The sequence below is a fragment of the Hyperolius riggenbachi genome, chromosome 2 (assembly GCF_040937935.1).
Source record: "Hyperolius riggenbachi isolate aHypRig1 chromosome 2, aHypRig1.pri, whole genome shotgun sequence".
Taxonomy (NCBI): Eukaryota; Metazoa; Chordata; class Amphibia; order Anura; family Hyperoliidae; genus Hyperolius; species Hyperolius riggenbachi.
Window position 1 is genome coordinate 482578749 of NC_090647.1, and position 25689 is coordinate 482604437.

Below are 25689 nucleotides of genomic sequence, written 5' to 3' on the forward strand. Positions count from 1 at the left end.
TTATTGATCAGGCTAGCGCGTTGGGTCATCAGTTTCTAGCAAAAAAGTGTATGCTCAGTTATAACTGTGAGTGGCCACCTTTAAGGCCAATTCAGATGTGCGTGACAATGGTGTTATTCACTGAGCTTTTTGTTCGTCGCTAAAGCACTGCCCATTGACATCAATGAACAGAACTGTTTAATCATTGGTACTGGCTTTTCCTGTAGCTCATGCAAACGCTGTGCTTGATCCCGTCATCTTGTTTTGTCCTGGACGCTACATGTCCAGGATAGGCTAAGTGCAGTGCTTCCATGTCCCTCTGTAGGGGTCAAAATGCGACACTTCTCTACTTGTTTGCAGAAAAGAGTTCAACATTGGCCAAGCACGACATCCCCGAGCGTCCGTGTGAACTGGTCCTATAAACATTATCGTGAGATCAGGCATGCAGACACAATCCAAATACCCTCGGGGAACAAATCAGTGGGTCTCTTAAGGGGCCCATACACTGGTCGATTTCAGCCATCAAACGATGGATTGATTCTATAGAATCGATCGATCAGAAATCGATTCTATCCAATTCCCAGATCGATCGATTTGCAGCTGATTTCGATCGATATGATCTATCTGACAGGATGCGAAATCTAGGTCGATCTGCTGCTGGCAGCAGATCAATGGCCCATGGAGTTGCATTGGATCTAATGGTCCAATAATGCATTTAGAGGGATTTCCAATAGATTTCATTCTGAAATCTATTGGAAATCTGTTCCTAGTGTGTAGCACACATCAGATAGATTCCTGTCAGATTCAACTTGACAGGCATCTAACAGAAATCTATCTGATGGTCGAATCTGTTGCAAATCTAGAAGTGCATGGCCACCTTTAATTTGCAAGCTGTGATAAAGATAAAACGACGCCTCTGCTCAGAAAAGCATGTGCAATTATGCCAGTATTGGTGGGAGAAGTGCATTCATATAGTATGCTACACTAGATAGCAGGTACGTATGCATAAGATGGGCTGCATTCGGTTTGTGACAGGGTCGCTTTATAATTTCAGTGTAAAACAAAAGTTTGCCTTCTTGAAACAGAAGGGATTATTAGTATTGATTTAGAAAGCGCTAACCTATTCCGTGGCACTGTACAAAGTAAGGTATTTGCGATTATTCAGCTTGGAGTGAGCATATGATGTCTCCCACGATGCATCACTGCTGAATATGCAAATCGTCATTTGTTGTCCCTGTAAGCAAACAGGGACAACAAATTATGATTTTCATATGCAGCAGTGATGCATCGTGGGAGACATCATATGCTCACTTCAACCTGAATATTAGCAAATACTTTAAAGGAATGATCCGCGCAAAAAAAAAAAGTTCCACTTACCCGGGGCTTCCTCCAGCCCGGGGCAGCCGTCCTGTGCCCCCGCCGCAGCTCCTACGTCTCCCGGTCCGACCTCGCCAGGTCGGGTTCCGGGTCGGCCTCCTCTGCGCTCCACAGCGCGGGTCACGTGGTCCGGCCGATGTCATCTGGACGCTACTGCGCAGGTGCAGAACTGCGCCTGCGCAGTAGCGTCCAGATGACGTCGGCCGGACCACGTGACCCCCGCGGTGGAGCGCAGAGGAGGCCGACCCGGAACCCGACCTGGCGAGGTCGGCTCCACCGGCGAAGAGGACCGGGAGATGCTGGAGGAAGCCCCGGGTAAGTGGAACTTTTTTTTGCGCGGATCATTCCTTTAAGGAAAACATGTTAGTAAGAGGGCTTTTTGGTCTCTTTTAGGGCTCGTTTACATTGCGTTCCATTTGCGTTGGGCCTTTTTGACAAGTTTTTTTCTCTATTCCGGGCGCTTGGGTGGGCGTTGCGTTTTTGTGAAAAGCGCTTTTATAAACACAAACGCAATCGCTGCACAAAGCGATTTTGTGAGCATTTTGCCTATACCTTCCATTGAGGCGGAATCGCCTCAAAAATGGTCCAGGCATCGCTTTGCTGAACGCACGAACCGCGCTGATATAATCCTTCTCATAGGCATTCATTGCACAAGCTTTTTGGGGACAATTTTAAAAATTGCCTGCGCTTGAAAAAAGACCAAAAACGCCCCTAGTGTGAACGAGCCCTAAGGCCCCGTTCATATCTGAGCGTTTTGCCGGCGATTTTGGCAAACCGCTCAAGCGCTAACGTTTTTTAAAGCTCTAGTGCCATAATACCCTATAAGCCCGTTCTCACTTGGGCGATTTGCGTTAATTGCCGGCGATTAACGCAAATCGGCAAATGCAAATTTGTATCCTGCACTATTTCCCGGCGATAGTGTTTAGTGCTATAGAAGCGCTAATCGAAAAAAATCACAGTGTGAATGGCAATTTTTTTGCGTTAATCGCCAAAAATCGCCACAGCAAAACGCTAGCGTTTTGCAAGTGTGAACGGAGCCCGAGCCCCTTATGGTGCATACTCACGGGCTACAATTGTCGGCACAACACGAGGCACGCGCGTGTTGCGGCGGCAGGTCGCCCGTGAGTATGAGGCGTTGCACGGGCGCGCACCCCGAACCGTCGCTGCTGTCACCAGGAGATTGGCGCGGTCAATCGCCTGGCGATAGTTGCCGCCGCAAGTCTGTCGCTAGTCCGCGTGAGTATTCGGACTAGCGACAGCAACCTCCATAAAGAACACGGAGCTTCCGTCGGGGAGAGGAGGAACGTCAGCGACAGCTTCCGTCGCGCCGCTGGTCCCTCTTCCGCGTGTGTACGCGGAGGGACGTGGCAACGAGGTGTCGGCGAACTGTCACGCACACGCTCCCGTGTTCTAGCGACAGAGAAGAAAAGTTGCCCGTGAGTATGGGCCATTACACACTCCAGGAGTTCTGGTTCACATTGAGCTTGCTGGATAATCTGTTATCTCAGTGCAATAAGAATTAGAGGCATAAAAGCTCTGTACAAAAACAGACACTCTGCTACAAGACCAGTCACCAGCCCACTTGCTGTAAAAGCGGGTGACGTCATACAGTTGGAAACACATTCTATTGGACAAACAGTCGCAAGCAGTCACGTGATTGCGGTCTGTAGTGGTGAATCTGCTTTTCAGAATAATTTCCAAAGACGACCTCTGACTGTCACTGACTGTGTACCGTGCCCCACGTGCAATGCGCGCTGTAATAAATAGCTATAATATCTGAGCAGGAGTTTATTTGCCATTGGCTGCTTGGGAGCCCCCCCTACAACCTCCAGCGTGGAAAGTGCAGAGCTGAAGCAGTCACGTGTGAGTGTCATGGCGGCGCCCAGCAGCTCCGTGCTGACCCCCGGGATGGATGGCCAGAGCTCGCCGCCGCCCCCCCCTGGGGATGTCACCCTGCAGTACAGCATGATCCTGGATCACCTAGTGGGGGAGAAGAGGAGGCCTCGACAAACGGTCCCGGGGGGGCTCGGCGGCATGCCTACCCCCATCAAGCCTGACGAGCAGAAGATGATAGAGCGGGTGATGGAGAGCTGCGGCTTCAAGGCGGCCCTGGCCTGTGTGGGGGGTGAGTAACCATAAGGAGGACCTGCCTTATTTCTGGCTGCTATCATGAGGCATGCCTTATTAGAATTACCTGGAGGCTGGAGCTACTGCGATGGCTGTGGAACGATGTGCGTGGAACTTGGTTGTGTTCAGGCAATAGGGAGCTAATCATTTCAGGGAAAGGGAATAGGCTTGTGCTTCCATGACATGTAATTGGCTTATCACAAAATGAATGTGATTAGATTCTAGTGGGTTACATTTATGTCAGGGGCGTAGCTACAATTCACTGGGCCCCATAGCAAATTTTGTGGTTGTCCTCTCCCCCTCCCCATAACCGACCCCTCTCCCCCTCCCCATAACCGACCCCTCTCCCCATAACCGACCCCACCCCCCCTCCCCATAACTGACCCCACCCCCCCTCCCCATAACTGACCCCACCCCCCTCCCCATAACCGACCCCACCCCCCCTCCCCATAACCGACCCCACCCCCCCTCCCCATAACCGACCCCACCCCTCCTCCCCATAACCGACCCCACCCCTCCTCCCCATAACCGACCCCACCCCTCCTCCCCATAACCGACCCCACCCCTCCTCCCCATAACCGACCCCACTCCTCCTCCCCATCTCCCCATAACCGACCCCACCCCTCCTCCCCATAACCGACCCCACTCCTCCTCCCCATAACCGACCCCACTCCTCCTCCCCATAACCGACCCCACTCCTCCTCCCCATAACCGACCCCACTCCTCCTCCCCATAACCGACCCCACTCCTCCTCCCCATAACCGACCCCACTCCTCCTCCAGATAACCGACCCCACCCCTTCTCCCCATAACTGACCCCACCCCCTTCTTCCTCAGTACTGCACATACTGGAGGAAGCAGAGATCAGAACACACTGCAGCTAGTTTACTTTCAGTACAGGCACAGAGTAACCGCTAATACTGCACATACTGGAGGAAGCAACGGTCAGCACACTGCAGCTAGTATACTATCAGTGCAGGCATAAAGTAGCTTATAGGGCCCTTTTCCACTAGGAGCGTTTGCGATGCTAAATTGCAAATTGCTAGCGATTTTTAAATCGCTATGGTTTGCTAAATAACATAGGAATTGCGGTAGGTATTTTCCTCTACCGCAATTTGATTTTTACAAAAGTGAAAACGTGCTGAAGAGCAATCTTTACTATGTTTTTGCTACGCAGTGCATTGCACAGCAAAATCTCAAAAAAATTAGGGACTTGCTGAATCGCAATCATTAGCGTTTAGCGCAAGCGCTAGTTAGTGGAAAAGAACCCATACTGTGCATATTGGAGGTAGCAGAGATCAGCACACACTGCAGCTAGTTTATTATCAGTACAGGCACAGAGTAACAGCTTATACTGGAGGTAGCAGAGATCAGCACACACTGCAGCAAGTATACTATAAATACAGGCATACAGTATCACCTTATACTGTACATACTGGAGGTAGCAGAAATAGCTAGATCTGTGCCCCCCTTCTGCAGTACAATAGCTAGATGTGTCCCCTATTCCACCTCTCCCACCATACACACAGTATAGTAGGTAGATTTGTACCTTCCCCCACTCCCCAGTATAATAAAAACACCTACCTATCTAGAAGTGTCCCAATACAAAGTGGTGTACAAGTGTGAAGTGGATCGAAAATCATACATGATTCCAAACATTTTTTACAAATAAATAACTGCAAAGTGGGGTGTGTGTAACTATTCAGCCCTCTTTGGTCTGAGTGCAGTCAGTTGCCCATAGACATTGCCTGATGAGTGCTAATGACTAAATAGAGTGCACCTGTGTGTAATCTAATGTCAGTACAAATACAGCTGCTCTGTGACGGCCTCAGAGGTTGTCTAAGAGAATATTGGGAGCAACAACACCATGAAGTCCAAAGAACACACCAGACAGGTCAGGGATAAATTATTGAGAAATTTAAAGCAAGCTTAGGCTACAAAAAGATTTCCAAAGCCTTGAACATCCCACGGAGCACTGCTCAAGCGATCATTCAGAAATGGAAGGAGTATGGCACATCTGTAAACCTACCAAGACAAGGCTGTCCACCTAAACTCACAGGCCAAACAAGGAGAGCGCTGATCAGAAATGCAGCCAAGAGGCCCATGGTGACTCTGGATGAGCTGCAGAGATCTACAGCTCAGGTGGGGGAATCTGTCCATAGGACAACTATTAGTCATGCACTGCACGAAGTTGGCCTTTATGGAAGAGTGGCAAGAAGAAAAGCCATTGTTAACAGAAAAGCATAAGAAGTCCCGTTTGCAGTTTGCCACAAGCCATGTGGGGACACAGCAAACATGTGGAAGAAGGTGCTCTGGTCAGATGAGACCAAAATTGAACTTCTTGGCCAAAATGCAAAACTCTATGTTTGGCAGAAAACTAACACTGCACATCACTCAGAATGCACCATCTCCACTGTCAAATATGGTGGTGGCAGCATCATGCTCTGGGGGTGCTTCTCTTCAGCAGGGACAGGGAAGCTGGTCAGAGTTGACGGGAAGGTGGATGGAGCCAAATACAGGGCAATCTTGGAAGAAAACGTCTTGGAGGCCTCTTGCACACTGCAAGCGATTCAGATTCCGCTTTTTAATCAGTTTTTACATCCGATTCAGATTCTGATTTGCAGTTTGCTCCCTGCACACTGCAAATCAGAATCTGAATCGGATGTAAAAACTGATTAAAAAACGGAATCGGAATCGCGTGCAGTGTGCAAGAGGCCGGAGTCTGCGAAAGACTTTAGACTGGGGCGGAGGTTCACCTTCCAGCAGGACAATGACCCTAAACATAAAGTCAGGGCAACAATGGAATGGTTTAAAACAAAACATATTCATGTGTTAGAATGGCCCAGTCAAAGTCCAAATCTAAATCCAATCGAGAATCTGTGGCAAGATCTGAAAACTGCTGTTCACAAACGCTGTCCATCTAATCTGACTGAGCTGGAGCACTTTTGCAAAGAAGAATGGGCAAATATTTCAGTCTCTAGATGTGCAAACCTGGTAGAGACATACCCTAAAAGACTGGCAGCTGTAATTGCAGCAAAAGGTGGTTCTACAAAGTATTGACTCAGGGGGCTGAATAATTATGCACACCCCACTTTGCAGTTATTGATTTGTAAAAAATATTTGGAATCGTGTATGATTTTCGTTCTACTTCTCACGTGTACACCACTTTGTATTGGTCTTTCATGTGGAATTCCAATAAAATTGATTCATGTTTGTGGCAGTAATATGACAAAATGTGGAAAACTTCAAGGGGGCCGAATACTTTTGCAAACATATATGTGTGTATGTATGTGTATATATGTGTGTATGTATGTATGTATGTATGTGTGTGTGTGTGTGTATATATATATATGGGAATAAGCGGTACGGTTTTGAGCCATTAAGATGGCTCGATTGATAATTTCCGACATGTCTGATGTCTCGCTGGATCATACTGTGTATTCCCAGCATTACACAGTACTGTCCCTCCAACCTTGTCCTCAACGTCCACCAATAGTACATGCTTTGTTGAAATCCACAGAGGTGGTTAGTCAACTCTACTGAGACTATATTGGCCCCACCTGTGAATATGTGCAGTTTCCTGCAACTTATTATTATTATTATTATTGATTTATAAAGCGCCAACATATTCCGTGGCGCTGTACAAAGTAAGAAACAAACATGGGGTACATAATACAGACAATGGTGTACACTAATATACAAGATACATAATTAGTGACAAAATACAAAAAATGATACAGCATACAGAATACAAAATACAGAAGTGGTAATGATAGTGATAAAAGTAACATGATGAATAAAATGTATAATGATTTCCAAGACACAAAAGTGGGAGAGAGCCCTGCCCTTGCGAGCTTACAATCTAAAGGGAATGGGGGGAAACAAGAGGAGAGAGTAGTATACGATAAAATATATAAAGGCAGTGTGTTTTTTAGGATACCTAGTAGGAGTGCAATTTGGTCTTATGACAAAGGGAAGTGGCCTAGGGTAGCGCATATGCTTGTCGGAACAAATTAGTTTTTAGAGAGCGTTTAAAAGTAACAAAGGTTGGTGAGTGACGGATGTGTTGTGGGAGGGGATTCCAGAGAAGCGGTGAAGCGCGTGCAAAATCTTGTAAGCGTGAATGTGAGGAGGTGATTCTAGAGGAGGACAACAGAAGATTGTGTGCAGATCTGAGATTGCGATTGGGTTTGTATCTGGAAATTAGTGATGATATGTCCCGGGGAGAGAGATTGTGGAGAGCTTTGTAGATTAGAGTTAGGAGTTTGAACTGGATCCACTGGTTAATTGGCAGCCAGTGAAGAGCTTGACAGAGAGGGTCAGCCGAGGAAGATCGAGAAGAAAGATGAATGAGACGAGCAGCTGAGTTCAGTACCGACTGGAGCGGGGCCAGTTTGTTAGAAGGTAGTCCACAAAGTAGTACATTGCAGTAGTCCAGACGAGAAATTATAAGAGCATGTGTTAACATTTTGGTTGTGTCTTGAGTGAGAAAGGGCCGGATGCGAGATATATTTTTGTTGGAGATGGCAGGAGCTGGTTATGGAGTTAAGATGAGGAATAAAAGAGAGAGAAGAGTCGAATATTACCCCCAAGCATCGTGCTTTGGGAACTGAAGTTATGGGAGTGTTATTAACATGTATAGTTACTTCAGGCAGAGAGGTGGCCAGAGACGGTGGAAAAATTATTAGTTCTGTTTTACTCATATTAAGTTTTAGGAAGCGAGAGGACATGGAGGATATAGCAGACAAGCAGTCAGGAACACGTTTGAGGAGGGAGTTAAGGTCTGGGTCCGAGAGGTACAGTTGCGTATCGTCTGCATACAGGTGGTATTGAAACCCGAATGAGTTGATAAGTCACCAAGACCGTGCATGTAGATGGAAAAGAGGAGGGGACCAAGGACAGAGCCTTGAGGAACCCCGACAGACAAAGCATGAGGAGAAGAGATCTAATCTGAGTAGGAGACTGTAAAGGACCTTCCAGAGAGGTAGGAAGATAACCATGTGAGAGAAAGGCCCTTTATTCCGACATTTGAAAGTATATTGTTTGGATGCAAATGGGAGAAGTGAGACTGGGCGGTAGTTGGCGAGTGTGGTAGGATCTAGAGATGTATTGTTGGTGGGCCTTGAGGCCTGGGGCCCACTAGCGGGACTTTTTGGGAGATTGTGGAAGTCCTGTAATTTTAAAAGTGATTCCCAGACATTAAAGAGACTCTGAAGTGAGAATAAAACTCGCTTCAGAGCTTATATTCAGCAGGGGCATCTGTGCCCCTGCTAAAACGCTGCTATCATGCGGCTAAACGGGGTTTCCTTACCTCCCAAATCCCCTTCGTGGTGCCCGGGATCTCTTCCTGATTGAGTCAGGGCTAACTGCTGCAGCCCTGCCTCACGCGCGTCTGCCTCCTTTGCTGAAAGGGGTGGGGGAGAGGCGGTGATGCGCCGCTGATAGACGGAGCTGAGAGGCAGGGCTGCAGCCGTTAGCCCTGCTTCAACAGCAGCAAAATCTACGACCAAGTTGGTCGTAGATTTTGCAGGGGGGATTTGGGGGGTAAGGGACCCCCGTTTAGCCGCAGGATAGCGGCGTTTTAGCACACATGCCCCTGCTGAATATAAGCTTCCTCTCCAATCAAGTCAGCACCATCAATGGTAAAAATAGCTCTTTATTCAAATAGTAAGACCATCATCCCCTCAGCGACAGCTCCGCTGTTTCGATCCTCAGACCTTTCTCAAGCTAAATAGGATTATGTCACACTAACAAATCACACAATCCCTCTTTAAATAGGTGTCTGTGAGCCCCAGCACCAATTTAGGTGTCTATTGTGCAGAGGCACTGCAAGTCAAAGCACATCGAATCTCCACTCCGTGGGTGCTCACTTGGCACTGAATTCCTGCTGAATGTAAGCACTGAAGCGAGATTTATTCTCGCTTCAGTGTCTCTTTAATGTCTCTGCAGACAATGTAAACCTTCCCAAAATGCTGCAGCGCTTTTGCAATCGGTCCACACTTGAAATGCTGTGAGTAGAACTACCCCTATTGGACTTCACGATTGCAGTTTTGGCAGTGGGCCTCAGGCCAAAGCCTTGTACGCCCATTAGTTTTCTCAGTTGGGCCTGCCTATACCTACAATGTAGTATGTACAGTGGCCTCCATCACAGTAGTATGCTACGCCATGGCCCTCCTATTCCCTCCATGGCAATGGAATGCATCATCATCATCTGCAGCCTGTAGGCTAGTGATGCGTCTCTACATACATGACCCAAACTGTTGCCTGAGGAATCGAGTCCTGATCCCTGACAGGCTTTAGTGTGTCTTATGCTGGGCATACACGGTTAGTTTTTTTTTTATCAATCGAGCCGCTGATGGCTCGATTGATAATATCCGACGTGTCCGATGACCCGCCGGATCGATTCCGCGCTCTATACCGGCGGGCAGGACAAAAGAAAAAAATGAAGCGCTGATAAGGAAGTGCCAGCAGGTACAAGCGGGAATCGATCCAGCCGCGCGCGGGGATGCGCCGCAATCTATCGTGCGGCTCGATACACGGTACAAAACATACCATGTATCCCCAGCATTGCACTTGCTAGACTTCTGCCGAGGGTCTATCATGTTGATAATAGCCTGGTGTGTTGCTGAGAGATTCAGAGTGCCCGATTGTTTCAGCAAGTACAGGCCAAGGCCATTGGTCTCCTTAGCCCTCCTGCTTTCTCCTTGCTCCATAGCAACAGAGCGTGTCGCTAGTCTTTTCAAGCCCTGATCCCTTGGGATGACTGTAATTACCGTATATACTCGTAAGCAAGCCGACCCGCATATAAGCCGACCCCCCAACTTTTACCTGAAAAAACAGGAAACATGATTGACCCTCATATAAGCCGGGGGTAGGAAATGCTGGCCGAGTGATTTCCCCCCCCCCCCCCAGTGTGTCCCAGTATAGCTAGTATAGTGCCCAGTATGAGTAGGTAGTGCCCAGTATAGTGCCTAGTATGGGTAGGTAGTTCCCCAGTATAGCTAGTATAGTGCCCCAGTATAGCTAGTATAGTGCCCCAGTATAGCTAGTATAGTGCCCAGTATGGGTAGGTAGTGCCCCAATATAGCTAGTATAGTGCCCAGTATAGCTAGTATAGTGCCCCAGTATAGCTAGTATAGTGCCCATATAGTGCCCAGTAGAGCTAGTATAGTGCCCAGTATAGGTAGGCAGTGCACAGTATAGTGCCCAGTACGGGTAGGTAGTGCCAAGTATAGCTAGTATAGTGCCCAGTATGGGTAGGTAGTGCACAGTATAGCTAGTATAGTGCCCAGTATGGGTAGGTAGTGCCAAGTATAGCTAGTATAGTGCCCATATAGTGCCCAGTATAGCTAGTATCGTGCCCATATAGTGCCCAGTATAGCTCGTACAGGGCCCCCCTCTGCTACCCCCCCCCCCCCCCCCGTGCGCGGCCGCCGCTATCACCTGCGCCGGCGCCGCATCTTCTATTATTCTCCTCGCCACTCGTAAAGTAATTCACAGCAGCGCGCCCCACGGCAGCAGAAGCCGTAGAGAGAGAGAGGCTTCCTGTAGCTATTCGGAACCGCTCTCTCTCTACGGCTCCTGCCTCATCATCACAGCAGCCGCCGTGGGGCGCGCTGCTGTGAATTACTTTACGAGTGGAGAGGGGAATAATAGAAGATGCGGCGCCGTCTCAGGTGATAGCGGCGGCCGTAGGGGGGGAGCGGAGGGGGGCGCGGACCACAGGTGACTCGCAAGCAAGCCGACCCCCCCCAACTTTTGACCCCCCCCCCCCCCCCTTTTTGGAGGTAAAAAATTCAGCTTGCTTGCGTGTATATACGGTAAGTTTAGCATAGGTTAGGTAATGTTTACGTAACATCTCTGGCTTCCTTGCTTATGATCTGGTATGACAAATCATTCTTGCTCATCTGATATTGTTGGTATGAGAATTTGCTTTGCAGTTCCTGCAGCAGGGTCCTGTTTGTCCTCTCCATAAAATGGAACATACTCTTTGACCAGAAGCCGAGCAGCATGTCTGTGCAGCCCCAGTTTCTAAACTGCCACTGGAAACAATGCTCAGTGCTTGTTTCAGATGAGAATAATATACAGTGCTGCCCATAATTATTTATACCCCTGGCAAATTTTGACTTAAAGGGAAGGTTCAGGGAGGGTGGGGAAAAAATAAAAATCAATTTCCACTTACCTGGGGCTTCCTCCAGCCCGTGGCAGGCAGGAGGTGCCCTCGCCGCCGCTCCCGGTGGTCTCCGGTGGCCGACCTGGCCAGGCCGGCTGCCAGGTCGGGCTCTTCTGCGCTCCAAGTCCTTGTACTTCTGCGTCCCACGCCAGCGCTCTGACGTCATCGGACGTCCGCCGGGCTGTACTGCGCATGCGCAGAACTACTGCGCATGCGCAGTACAGCCCGGCGGACGTCGGATGACGTCAGAGCGCCGGCGTGGGACGCAGAAGTAGAAGGACTTGGAGCGCAGAAGAGCCCGACCTGGCAGCCGGCCTGGCCAGGTCGGGTCGGCCACCGGAGACCACCGAGAGCCTGCGGAGCGGCGGCGAGGGCACCTCCTGCCTGCCACGGGCTGGAGGAAGCCCCAGGTAAGTGGAAATTGATTTTTATTTTTTCCCCACCCTCCCTGAACCTCCCCTTTAAGCTTAAAACAAAGAACAGAACCGAGAGCCCAATATAGTATAGTATTTTAAATCAATTGTAGATTTTTATATCAAAGTATCAATGGTTATACTCACAAACATGGGTCACCACATAGGCAACCACTAGCAACAGCAGGTGGGGAGAATTAGAACCTGACCCCACTCAGGTTTAAAAAGTCGCTCTCTGTAGATAGGAAGAAAAATGGGGATGCACCCCTCCACCAAGAGTAGTCTAGACTAATTGCAAGTTTATGAACAGAGGCGCCAACAAGAATAAAAACGTTTAAAAAACGTTTAAAAGGGGGAAGTTCAGTGAACTTCCCTCCCTCGTTGAAAAACAGACTGTGAGATGTTTTTATAATTCACAGTAACATTTATTAGATACTCCAAAGTGCAACGCGATTCGCAGGTCTCAATCCTGCTTCATCAGGCAATAAATTGGAGAAAGCAAAATTTGGGTCTGTATCGTGGCCAGGTGCCTCTGTCAAAGGCTGTTCTAAAGCATCCTAATTACCCTGATTAACTCGGAACAGCTGTTTAAATCAACCCAACAGGTGCAAAACAGCAGCTCTTTGCAGTTGGTTTGTGGACTGTCATGGCTAAGACAAAAGGGCTCTGTGAGGACCTGCGGCTGCGCATTGTGGCTGCTCACAAGTCAGGAAAGGGCTACAAGGCCATTCCTAAATGTTTTTAAGTTCCAGTGGCTACAATGCAAAGTATTATTAAAAATACAAGATGTACAGCACTGTGAAAAATCTCAGAGAACGTGGACAGAAGCCAAAAGTGACACCTGTGCTGGCCAGGAGGATTGTGAGAGAGGTGAAAAACAGTTTCTGGGGGCAATGTCTCAAGGCAGACAATCCAACAGACACTGCACACTGCTGGGTTCCACCGATGCAGACCAAGGAGGACGCCGCTTCTCGAGTTTAGGCACACAGAATCTCGCTTGGCTTTTGCAAATGTTCATCTGGACATAGAAGAAGACTTCTGGTCTTCCGTGTTATGGTCAGATGAAAGAAAAAGTGAATTGTTTGGTCACAAATGATGTTTCATTCATTTGTTGTAAAAATAACCCAAAGAACACCATGCCCACTGTTAAGCATGGTGGTGGGAACCTAATGCTTTGGGGGTGTTTTTTACAGCCAATGGACCAGGGAATCACAGTAAATGGCACCATGAAAAAAAGAGCAATACATGAGGATTCTCAACAACAAAATCAGGCAGTCTGCAGAGAAACTTCACCTTGGGCACCAGTGGACATTTCAGCATGACAATGACCCAACAACACACCGCACAAGTGGTGAAGAAATGGTTAGCAAACATTAACCTCTCTCCAATTGAGAATCAGTGGAGGGAGCTAAAGATCAGGGTGATGGCAAGAAGACCCTCCAACCTGAAAGATTTGGAGCTCATTGCTAAAGATGAATGGGCAAAAATACCTGTGCAAAAAGCTGGTCTGCACTTATAGGAAGTGTTTGATTGCTGTAATGGGCTTTTCTGTTGATTATTGAGAAGGGTGTGAATAATTTTGGACTGGACACTTTTTGCTCAAATGTAAATAAGAGGAGTCCGCCCCCCCCCCCCCCCAAATAATGCTGAATGATTATTGAATAACAGTAACTTTAAGTCAAAATTTGCCAGGGGTATGAATAATTATGGGCAGCACTGTATAGTGCAGTGTTCTCCCTAGGCTCTTTTAGCTGTGTGCTTCACCCGGCTAGTTTTTGTGAGCATCTGGCACACCTTCTCCTATGCTGTAAGCAGAATTGTGCAGAGAAGTGCCGGCCCTGTATTCTCTCATCTCGCCCCACCCGGCTGGAAAAAATTTCTGGGGAGAATACTGTAGCGTGTATGCTGCCTTAGGGACCTTCATGACTTCACACAGTTATATGGTCACCCTGAAAGCAGGAAGTAGTCTATGTACTATTCTATGTTAGAACTAGTACTAGTTTCAATTTAACCCGCTTCAATCCTCTATCTGATCGGGGAGAGAGCTGTTGGCTGCCATAAATCACAGTTTGATTTCAGTGTGAAATCTTTCTGGAATCAGCCTTGTGACTCTGCCACTGACTCCTGTCCCCCTAATGTTTTATGTCTATGTGGTGGGGGAAGGAACAACAAAGCAGTGTGACGTAATCCGGCTGTGAACGGTGTGTTCAAAGAAATTGGCCGAGCGGCTGCCACTGGTCGGGGGCTTCTGTACACACCTCTATCGGCAGATGCGGTTGTTATCAGTTGCCTTGGCCGACTTAAGTCAGGCGTGTTTATGAGGCTTAAAGAGAACCCGAGGTGTGTTTAAAGAATGTTATCTGCATACAGAGGCTGGATCTGCCTATACAGCCCAGCCTCTGTTGCTATCCCAAACCCCACTAAGGTCCCCCTGCACTCTGCAATCCCCCATAAATCACAGCCGTGCTGTGAGGCTGTGTTTACATCTGTAGTGTCAGTCTCTGCTGCTCCCCCGCCTCCTGCATAGCTCCGGTCCCTGCCCCATCCCTTCCCTCCAATCAGCAGGGAGGGAAGGGATGCAGGCGGGGACCGGAGTTCTGCAGGAGGCGGGGAGAGCAGCAAACTGACACTATAGAGATAAACACAGCCAGCTCTGACAAGCTGTTTGTCAGCAGCGTGGCTGTGAATTATGAGGGATTGCAGAGTGCAGGGGGACCTTAGGGGGGTTTGGGATAGCAACAGAGGCTGGGGTGTATAGGCAGATCCAGCCCCTGTATGCAGATAACATTCTTCAAACCCACCTCGTGTTCTCTTTAAGGATCTAGCAGGCATACCGTTGTCCCAAGGTCGTCACATGTCTGAACAATGCTGGGGTCCCGCAGTGTCACCCCAGGATTAAGTTTGGTCCTGGCAGGTTACACATATTATGTATTATTATTATTATTATTATTATTATTACCACCAGGTTTCCACTAGAGTTGAGCATTAGTCCCTGAGATGGATGCCGGCTGTGTGATTACGCATCCAAATTCTTGTAGCGGTGCTATGCTTGGTTACAGGCATTCGGATGCATTGTCCAAAAGTTAGGCTGCGATTCCAGGTTTGTGTGATATATAGAATAACCATAAAACTCATGGTGACCCAGAACCACTAAGAAAAGTATAAGGGGCTAAAAGGCCGCAAAGCCGTCCTGCTAAAAGGCACCACTCAATATAGTTTGCCTTCTGAAATCGCGCAGCACAAAGCGGCTTGTAATAGAGTGGCTTTTGGCTTACTGCGAAGTTGTGGCAGTACTCGTGCAGGCACAGTATGGCTGCAAAAGTATATGGCTGGTTGTGCGGCCATGAGGACATATCCGACAAGCTTTGGTCATGTTCAGAGGGTCAGTGTGCTACAATGGTGTGGTCAAGGAAGAGATGAGAATCCTCTAGACTATCCAGAGGCTTCCCTCTACCTAAGTAAGTACCTCATTTTATTAGTATTTTTGTGGACCCAGCTCAGGTTCACTTTTAGCATATTAGCACTTGAAATACAGAATATAATCTATCAGGGTTGTCTGGGTTATAGTAAAATGTGTGTCCTTTGCTTTCATCATTAGGTTTTGTTCTGGGTGGAGCCTTCGGAGTATTCACTGCCGGCATTGATACTAATGCAGGATTTGACCCTAAAGATCCTTTTCGCACACCTACTGCGAAAGAAGTATTGAAAGACATGGGGCAGAGGGGGATGTCCTACGCCAAGAACTTTGCCATAGTTGGTGCCATGTTCTCCTGCACAGAGTGTCTAGTAGAGTCGGTAAGTCCTTTGCTAAGGCCCCTTTCACGCTCGATGTCTCAAAACGTGATCATAATTGCCTAGAGATTTGAGGTGTTTGCAGTTTTTTCGCAAATGATTGAAAATCGTGTTACAATCGCTGGGAAAATGCTACATGCTGCACATTTGCAATTGTCGGAAATCACAAATGCACCACAATCGCTGCCCATAGAATTACTTGTGCAGCAGCGCTTTGGTGATCAACAAAGCGAGAATCGCATGCAGAAAGTGTGAACTCAGCCGAAGTAAATGTCTCTGTTCTTCTCTGCATTTGTAATCCTCAATATAAATGTAGTTGACTTATTAGTAGCCCTAAATCTGAACCTCTATGGATGTGTAGATTTATGTAAACAGTAGCATTTCCAGAGATGCTGGGATGTATTGACCTTCACAACTGAAGCGAGAGGGATCTGGAGGCTGCCATATTTATTTTCTTTCAGTTGCCTGGCTAGCCTGCTGATCCACTGCATCTAATACTTAAGCCATGCTGAACAAGCATGCAGCAGATCAGGTGTATGTGACTTAATTGTCAGATCTGACTAGCTGCATGCTTGTTTCTGGTGTTGTTCAGACACTACTGCAGCCAAATAGATCAGCAGGGCTGCCAGGAAATTGGTATTGTTTAAAGGGAACCTAAACTGAGAGGGATATGGATGTTTCCATTTAAACAATACCAATTGCCTGGCATCCTGCTGATCTATTTAGTTGCAGTAGTGGCTGAATCACACACCTGAAGCAAGCATGCAGATAATCCAGTCTGACTTCAGTCAGAGCACCTGACCTGCATGCTTGCTGAGGGGCTGTGGCTAAAAGTATTAGAGACACAGGATCAGCAGGAGAGTCAGGCAACTGGTATTATTGAAAAATCCATATCCTTCTCAGTTTAGGTTCCCTTTAAAACAGGGCTGTGGAGTTGGTACAAAAATCATCCAACTCCGTCTCCTCAATTTATGAAACCACCGACTCCAACTCCGACTCCAGGTACCCGTAACAGCTTCGACTCCTTAGTCTAATACTTACCAGTGCTGTGGATTTTGTACAAAAATCATCCGATTTCGACTCCGGACTCTGACTACTCAGTTTATGAAACCACCGACTCTGACTCCAACTCTGACTCCTGGTTTAAAAGGAAATTGTCAGCCTCCATATTCTTCTTGCTTCAGTTGATTGTGATTGCATTCTCTTTTGTTTACTATATCCAGAGTCAGCATCACGTAGAGGCCAAAAACATGTTTACTATAACAAATTTTATTATATCAGTTTACTGTACCAGGTGTTGCTCCAAGGCCCGGCCCACCCATGACGCCAAGTGAGGCGTCTTCCTCAGGCAGGGGAAGTCTGGGGGCAGTGCCAGGCAGGACCAGGAAGTTTGCCTGGCCTGCCGACACCCAGCTTACAGCCATGAGAGGGCCCCTGCCGTGAGCTGAAGGGCCCCCGCACTCCCTTTCCAGTCATTAGCGAGTGTGAGTTTGTGACGGGCAGAGGGCGGGGAAGGAATGACTCGCCTCCTTCTGTGTTCCAGGCGCTGCATTCCACCACTCGTTACTTTCTTCAGTGCCACCCACTGTACTTGCGGAAGTGCACGAAGTGACGAGTGGTGGAATGCATTGCCTGGAACATGGAAGGAGGGGTCTTTCCTTCACCTGTCACACACACACGCTGCGCTAATGGCTGGAGGGGGAGCGTGGATGGGGGGACTCAGGTGAGGGGGGTGCGATGCCCCCTCCTTCCTGGCTGCTACCCCTTCCAGGCTACCTATAATGGGGCAACTATACTACCTATACTGGAGGGCAATTATACTATGTATATGGGGGCACCTGTACTAGCTACCTATACTGAGGCAATTATATGACCTATATGGGGGGCACCTATACTAGCTACCTATACTGGGGACAATTATACTATGCTACCTATACTGGTGCAACTATACTAGGTACCTATAACGGGGCAACTAGACCTGGCTACCCTATACAGGGGGCACCTATACTTGTCTACCTGCCTATAGTAAGGGTGACAATTTTGGGGTGCATAGTCGCCTGGGCTTCTACTGTAATTTGCTATCCCGCCTCTCTTTTGGTGGGTCCAGGGAATAGTCAGGTTTACGTATGAAGCAGCCATGTGTTGAGTGCAGTTTGGTTAATTATAGGCTGGTTTTTCCATGCGAGGATAATGCTATATAACAGTCTTTATTATCTTTACTTTTCTGGGATAATTCCTATGGCACGGGGGTCGCAGTTTGGTTTTTGGATGTATAACATGCTGACCACATTTTATGTATGTCTTTTTGTACTGTTTATACCTCTATAAATAATCGTAACCAGTTGAGGACAACAAGCTTACACACCCGCCCCCCACCCCCCACCCCCATCGTTTTTTTTACAATTCGGCACACTGCAGCTTTAACGGTGTGCTGCACGGCCATACAACTTAAAGGGGAACTTCAGCCTAAACAAACATACTGTCATTAAGTTATATTAGTTATGTTAATTAGAATAGATAGGTAATATAATTTTTTACCCACCCTGTTTTAAAAGAACAGGCAAATGTTGGTGATGATCCTGATTACCCCTCCCAGCTGCACACGCTAGGCTTCAAATTTTAAATTCAAAATGTAAAAAAATAAAAATAAAAAATTTGCACCAAAATAGCAGAACGAGAACAACATCATCAGAAATCCCATCATGCTTTGCACAGCATCAGGGGGAAAATGCCCGGGCAGTTTTCTTCTGTGCAGCTAAAAATGAGGCTTGTATAAGAGAAACAAAGTTCTGATGCTGTGAAACTGTTAAAGAAACACCAAGCCTTTTCAGTGCTGCTGAGTCGATTTTTAGTCTGGAGGTTCACTTTAACACACAGATTCATTTTGCCCCCTTTTCTTGCCACCAACAGAGCTTTCTGTTGGTGGCATCTGATTGTGTGTGTGTGCGCGTGTGTGCGCGTGTGTGCGCGTGTGTGCGCGTGTGTGCGCGTGTGTGTGTGTGTGTGTGTGTGTTTTTTTTTATATATACACGGATATATCTGTCCAGATAGACTGTGCTGCTCCTGCAGCCTGAGGCGCGTGATCGCGTGCGCTCCCGCCGCCTGCCGTTAGCCTGCCAATCAATGAATGGGAATATACTTCCCATTCATCGATCTATGTCCCCGTAGAAAAAACCGACTGTCTCTTACCGGAGGCTGCGGTCTTTCTACAAAAAAAAAAAAGTTTCCCATCCTCTCTCTTCTTCCTGGCAGCGAGATTGTTCGCTTCCAGGAATTTTTTTGACTGTGGCCATCTTGTGGCCAAATGGTAAACTACACCCATCATACACTTTTTTTTTTTTTATACTACTTCAGCACCACAGGGTTTTTTGCTTAAAAACCAGAGCAATTTTCACATTTCAGCGCTCCTCCCATTCATTCACCAATAACTTTATTGCTACTCATCAGATGTAAATGATCTATATCTTGTTTTTTTTGCCACAAATTATGCTTTGTAAGGGTGATATTTGCTTTTAGTAATTATGTTATTATCTGTGCATTTTAAAGGGAAAAATTAGAAAAAAAAAGAAAAAATACACTATTTCTCCATTTACATCCACTATAGTTTTTAATTAAACAATGTTACCATAGGTAAAACCCACATATTGTACTTGCTAATTTGTCCTGGTTATCTCAACATTTAAATAATGTTCCTAGTACAATGTATGGCGATAATATATTAGTTTCTGGTTTGTGTTTTTTGTTTTCTCATTGTACTCTATCAGTAATTAAAAGCCCTTATCTTCATGATTAACAGTAATACACTCTCATGGCATACATATTTTAAAAGCTAAGTCCCTAGGGTAACTATGTATTCTCTTTTCAATGCTGTCACTTTTGGTTGTTTTTTTTTACAAATATTTATTTAGGGGTATAGAGTACATGAAAATAACAGTTTTATTGCTTTTCATTCAGTTTTCCGGTAAAAAAAATCACGACTTAGCCCTCAGTTGTCAAACAACACAAAATCTATTCTCTCACTTGTCACGGTTAAAATGATACCCTATATACATAATCAGATAGCTTATTGGGCATACAGCACACTGTTTACCACAAGTATGCATATTTACTCCCCTGAGCTTCAGATGAAGTTTTGTGGGGAGTAGATAAGCGTAGCAAGGGATTCAAAGTGGTTAAATTAAATAATTACATTATATTACATTTAAAATTAGTGGTTTACCTCCCACACAAAAAATTACCCAAATACATTTTTTTAATTAAAAAAGAATTACAATTAAGGCCTCTTTCACAGTAGGACGGAGCGTTTTGATACGACGTTAAAGTCGCAATGCAAATTACAACGCAACGCCCCAAAAAAGCACTGCAACTTAATGCAGCGTTATCGTCGCATACAGGCAATGAAAAGTATGCTTCCAAGTCATTATTGAGCATGTGCAAACCATCCAACGCAGCTAATAACGTGTATAACGCACAGCATGCAGCACTCTAATAACGCTACATGTTACACACAAACGCAACAAGTGCACTGTGAATGTTGCACAGACTTAGTATTGCTGTGTGACTTTTTGGGGGCATTGCGTTGTAATTTGTGTTGCGACTTTAACTTTGCATCAAAACGCAACATCCTACTGTGAAAGAGGCCTAAAAAAAACCCCATAAATAGTTACCTAAGGGTCTGAACTTTTTAAATATGCATGTCAAGAGAGTATATTATATTTTTTAAATTTATAAGCTTCTAAATAGTGATGGAAGCAAATTGAAAAAAATGCACCTTTAATGCTAAATAAAATATCGGCGCCATAAATTGTGATAGGGACATAATTTAAACTGTGTAATAACCGGGACAAATGAGCAAATAAAATACATGAGTTTAATTACAGTAGCATGTATTAATTTCAAACTATAATGGCCAAAATCTGAGAAATAATGCATTTTTTTCCACTTTCTTAATCTTCCTGTTAAAATGGATTTAGAAAAAAATTATTCTTAGAAAAATGTACCACCCAAAGAAAGCTTAACCACTTAACGACCAGCTAATGCCGATAGGCGGCGGCTGGTCGTTTGTGGTTTTGCATGGAAACGGCCACTCGTTCGAGCGGCCTTTCCATGCTAGTTCACAGAGGGTGTCGATCGCGGCTCACACGCGTAATGTAAAAACGTTTACATCAATACGGCGCTGCTGCGCAGTAGCGCCGTAAGGCAGATCGGCGATCCCCAGCCTCTGATTGGCCGGGGATCGCCGGCATATGATAGGCTGAAGCCTGTCCTACACTGCGCAGGACAGATATCCATCCTGCGCAGCCCATAGAGGAAGAGGGAGAGGGAGGGAGCGCAGAAAACGCCGCGGAGGGGGGCTTTGAAGAGGGCCCCCGCTCAGCCACACAGAGCGGCGGCGATCAGACCCCCCCCCCCACCCCCCCCAGCAGGTCATCCCCCTAGTGGGGAAAAAAGGGGGGGGGGAAGTCTGATCGCCCTGCCTTACCCACAATCTGCGCTGCGGGCTTGAGAGCCCACGCAGTGCAGATCTGATAGTAACAGCCCGGTCCTTAAGTGGTTAATTAGTGGCGGAAAAAACAAGATATAGATCAATTAATTGTGATAAGTAGTTATAAAGTTATTGGTGAATGAATGGGAGGTGAAAGTTGCCCGGATGCATAAGGTGAACACTGTAGGCTGAAGTGGTGAATATTCGTTTTTTGTTTTTGTTTTTTCTTCCCACCCAAGAGCCAATCGGTGTGATTGGCTCTCATTGGAATCAGCCTATGAGGGCGATGAGTTTTTGAGCCACTCGAGGGGACAGCTAAGTGACAGAGCTGTCCCCTGTACAGCGCTGCAGGAGATCACAGCGCTGTAAGCACAAATAAAGGCTCTTTTTTTTTTTTTTTTCTTTTTACTGACTGTCAGCTGCGATGGCAGGCTGAACGCAGAGCTCTAAGCCTTGGCAGGGAACGATGGTGCATGCGTGCGAGTGTTCCCTGCTAATCTCCGCCCCCAGGCCTTGACGCTGATCGGCATTAGGAGGCCCTGAGACTGCCACCCTCACACTGCCAATCAGCATTAGACGGTCAGGAGGGAGTTAAAGGACAACTGAAGCGAGAGGGATATGGAGACTGTCATATCTATTTCCTTTTAAGCAATGCCAATTACCTGGCAATCCTGCTGATCCTCTGCCTTTAATACTTTTAGCCCTAGGCCCTGAACAAGCATGCAGCAGATCAGGTGTTTCTGACGTTAGCTGCATGCTTGTTTCTGGTGTGATTCAGACACTACTGCAGCCAAATAGATCACCAGGGCTGCCAGGCAACTCGTATTTTTAAAAGGAAATAAATATGGCAGCCTCCACATTCTTCTACTTCAGTTGTCCTTTAAAACAAAAAAATGTTTAGTGCAAAGCACGTATAGAGGGATTATTGCCACTATAGCAGCAATAAAGAGCTATTGCAGTGACTGGAGGGGGGCCCTATGTGGGCATGTCAGTACCAGGGGCCCTTGTGCAGCCTCTGGATCCTTTGTGGCCTTTCCATCAATTATAGCGGTTATAAATCGTAACTCTGTAAAACTTACAAAAATAAACATTAAAACTGACCATCCCCCACCCCCTCTCCGGACCTCTTGTGGGCCAGCGGTTGCCCCTCTGACTGTCTTAGTGGCCTGTCTGTTCCGGCACAGTGATTTCCCAGCACACTTTCCCATCACGGCGGCTGGCAGGCAGATGGATCCACACAATGAGCTGAATAGCAGGCTTAAATCATAAAGCAATGTGGGGGCTGAGATTGTGCTACTGTTATTTTTAGCTATTTCCAAACTGAACAGAGGAACACCGTGAATCCTCGGCATCATTTGTCTGCAGAAGTAATATAATTCTGTGCTCATTCCCCCATCCCAGCACAGAGCTCAGCTCTGCCCACACAGCCAGAACAATTCCACATCCCAGTGTTCCGCTCTGCCCACACAGCCAGAACAATTCCACATCCCAGAGCTCAGCTCTGCCCATACAGCCAGAACAATTCCACATCCCAGAGCTCAGCTCTGCCCACACAGCCAGAACAATTCCACATCCCAGAGCTCAGCTCTGCCCACACAGCACAGAACAATTCCACATCCCAGAGCTCAGCTCTGCCCACACAGCACAGAACAATTCCACATCCCAGAGCTCAGCTCTGCCCACACAGCAAGAACAATTCCACATCCCAGAGCTCAGCTCTGCCCATACAGCCAGAACAATTCCACATCCCAGAGCTCAGCTCTGCCCACACAGCCAGAACAATTCCACATCCCAGAGCTCAGCTCTGCCCACACAGCACAGAACAATTCCACATCCCAGAGCTCAGCTCTGCCCACACAGCTAGGACAATTCCACATCCTAGAGCTCAGCTTTGCCCACACAGCCAGGACAACACCACATCCCAGAGCTCATCTCTGCCCACACAGCCAGGACAACACCACATCCCAGAGCTCAGCTCTGCCCACACAGCCAGGGCAATTCCACATCCCAGAGCTCCGCTCTGCCCACACAGCCAGGGCAATTCCACATCCCAGAGCTCAGCTCTGCCCACACAGCCAGGACAATTCCACGTCCCAGAGCTCAGCTCTGCCCACACAGCCAGGACAATTCCACATCCCAGAGCTCAGCTCTGCCCACACAGCCAGGACAATTCCACATCCCAGAGCTCAGCTCTGCCCACACAGCCAGGACAATTCCACATCCCAGAGCTCAGCTCTGCCCACACAGCCAGGACAATTCCACATCCCAGAGCTCAGCTCTGCCCACACAGCCAGGACAATTCCACATCCCAGAGCTCAGCTCTGCCCACACAGCCAGGACAATTCCACATCCCAGAGCTCAGCTCTGCCCACACAGCCAGGACAATTCCACATCCCAGAGCTCAGCTCTGCCCACACAGCCAGGACAATTCCACATCCCAGAGCTCAGCTCTGCCCACACAGCCAGGACAATTCCACATCCCAGAGCTCAGCTCTGCCCACACAGCCAGGACAATTCCACATCCCAGAGCTCAGCTCTGCCCACACAGCCAGGGCAATTCCACATCCCAGAGCTCAGCTCTGCCCATACAGCCAGGACAATTCCACATCCCAGAGCTCAGCCCTCCCCACACAGCCAGAACAATTCCACATCCCAGAGCTCAGCTCTGCCCACACAGCCAGAAAAATTCCACATCCCAGAGCTCAGCCCTCCCCACACAGCCAGGACAATTCCACATCCCAGAGCTCAGCTCTGCCCACACAGCCAGAACAATTCCACATCCCAGAGCTCAGCTCTGCCCACACAGCCAGAACAATTCCACATCCCAGAGCTCAGCCCTCCCCACACAGCCAGGACAATTCCACATCCCAGAGCTCAGCCCTCCCCACACAGCCAGGACAATTCCACATCCCAGAGCTCAGCTCTGCCCACACAGCCAGGGCAATTCCACATCCCAGAGCTCAGCTCTGCCCATACAGCCAGGACAATTCCACATCCCAGAGCTCAGCCCTCCCCACACAGCCAGAACGATTCCACATCCCAGAGCTCAGCTCTGCCCACACAGCCAGAACAATTCCACATCCCAGAGCTCAGCCCTCCCCACACAGCCAGGACAATTCCACATCCCAGAGCTCAGCTCTGCCCACACAGCCAGAACAATTCCACATCCCAGAGCTCAGCCCTTCCCACACAGCCAGGACAATTCCACATCCCAGAGCTCAGCTCTGCCCACACAGCCAGGACAATTCCACGTCCCAGAGCTCAGCTCTGCCCACACAGCCAGGACAATTCCACGTCCCAGAGCTCAGCTCTGCCCACACAGCCAGGACAACTCCACATCCCAGAGCTCAGCTCTGCCCACACAGCCAGAACAATTCCACATCCCAGAGCTCAGCCCTCCCCACACAGCCAGGACAATTCCACATCCCAGAGCTCAGCTTTCCCCACACAGCCAGGACAATTCCACATCCCAGAGCTCAGCTTTCCCCACACAGCCAGGACAATTCCACGTCCCAGAGCTCAGCTCTGCCCACACAGCCAGGATAATTCCACATCCCAGAGCTCAGCCCTCCCCACACAGCCAGGACAATTCCACGTCCCAGAGCTCAGCCCTGCCCACACAGCCAGGACAATTCCACATCCCAGAGCTCAGCTCTGCCCACACAGCCAGGACAATTCCACGTCCCAGAGCTCAGCTCTGCCCACACAGCCAGGACAATTCCACGTCCCAGAGCTCAGCTCTGCCCACACAGCCAGGACAATTCCACGTCCCAGAGCTCAGCTCTGCCCACACAGCCAGGACAACTCCACATCCCAGAGCTCAGCTCTGCCCACACAGCCAGAACAATTCCACATCCCAGAGTTCAGCCCTCCCCACACAGCCAGGACAATTCCACATCCCAGAGCTCAGCTTTCCCCACACAGCCAGGACAATTCCACATCCCAGAGCTCAGCTCTGCCCACACAGCAAGGACAATTCCACATCCCAGAGCTCAGCTCTGCCCACACAGCCAGGACAATTCCACGTCCCAGAGCTCAGCTCCGCCCACACAGCGAGGACAATTCCACATCCCAGAGCTCAGCTCTGCCCACACAGCCAGGACAACTCCACATCCCAGAGCGAGGCCTCCACCATTCCTTCTATTCACTGCAGATACTTTGCTCTGCAAAGAGAACAGTTTGCAGTTAGTTTGCAGTGGCGTACCAATAGAGAGTGTAGAAGTTTTGACTGCACTGGGGTTTTCTTCAACTTCAGTATTGTCTCTTTATTGATCCTGTGTTGGTAATGATCACTTTTATAGATGCTTTGAATACTGGTAATCATTAGCCTGTTCCCCCATCCCC

At 48.0% G+C, this 25689-nt stretch overlaps 1 protein-coding gene across 1 annotated transcript in view; it reads left to right on the forward strand.

Annotated features, from left to right (window-relative positions):
* Positions 1-3055: 3055 nt before the first annotated feature.
* The window catches only part of TIMM22 (translocase of inner mitochondrial membrane 22), a 28301-nt gene continuing 5667 nt past the window's right edge, over positions 3056-25689 (forward strand). Inside the window, exons 1-2 of the mRNA XM_068266011.1 lie at positions 3056-3481; positions 15667-15863. Coding sequence (XP_068122112.1) covers positions 3229-3481; positions 15667-15863 — 450 coding nt within the window. The 5' untranslated portion in view covers positions 3056-3228. The remainder of the gene's footprint in view (positions 3482-15666; positions 15864-25689) is intronic.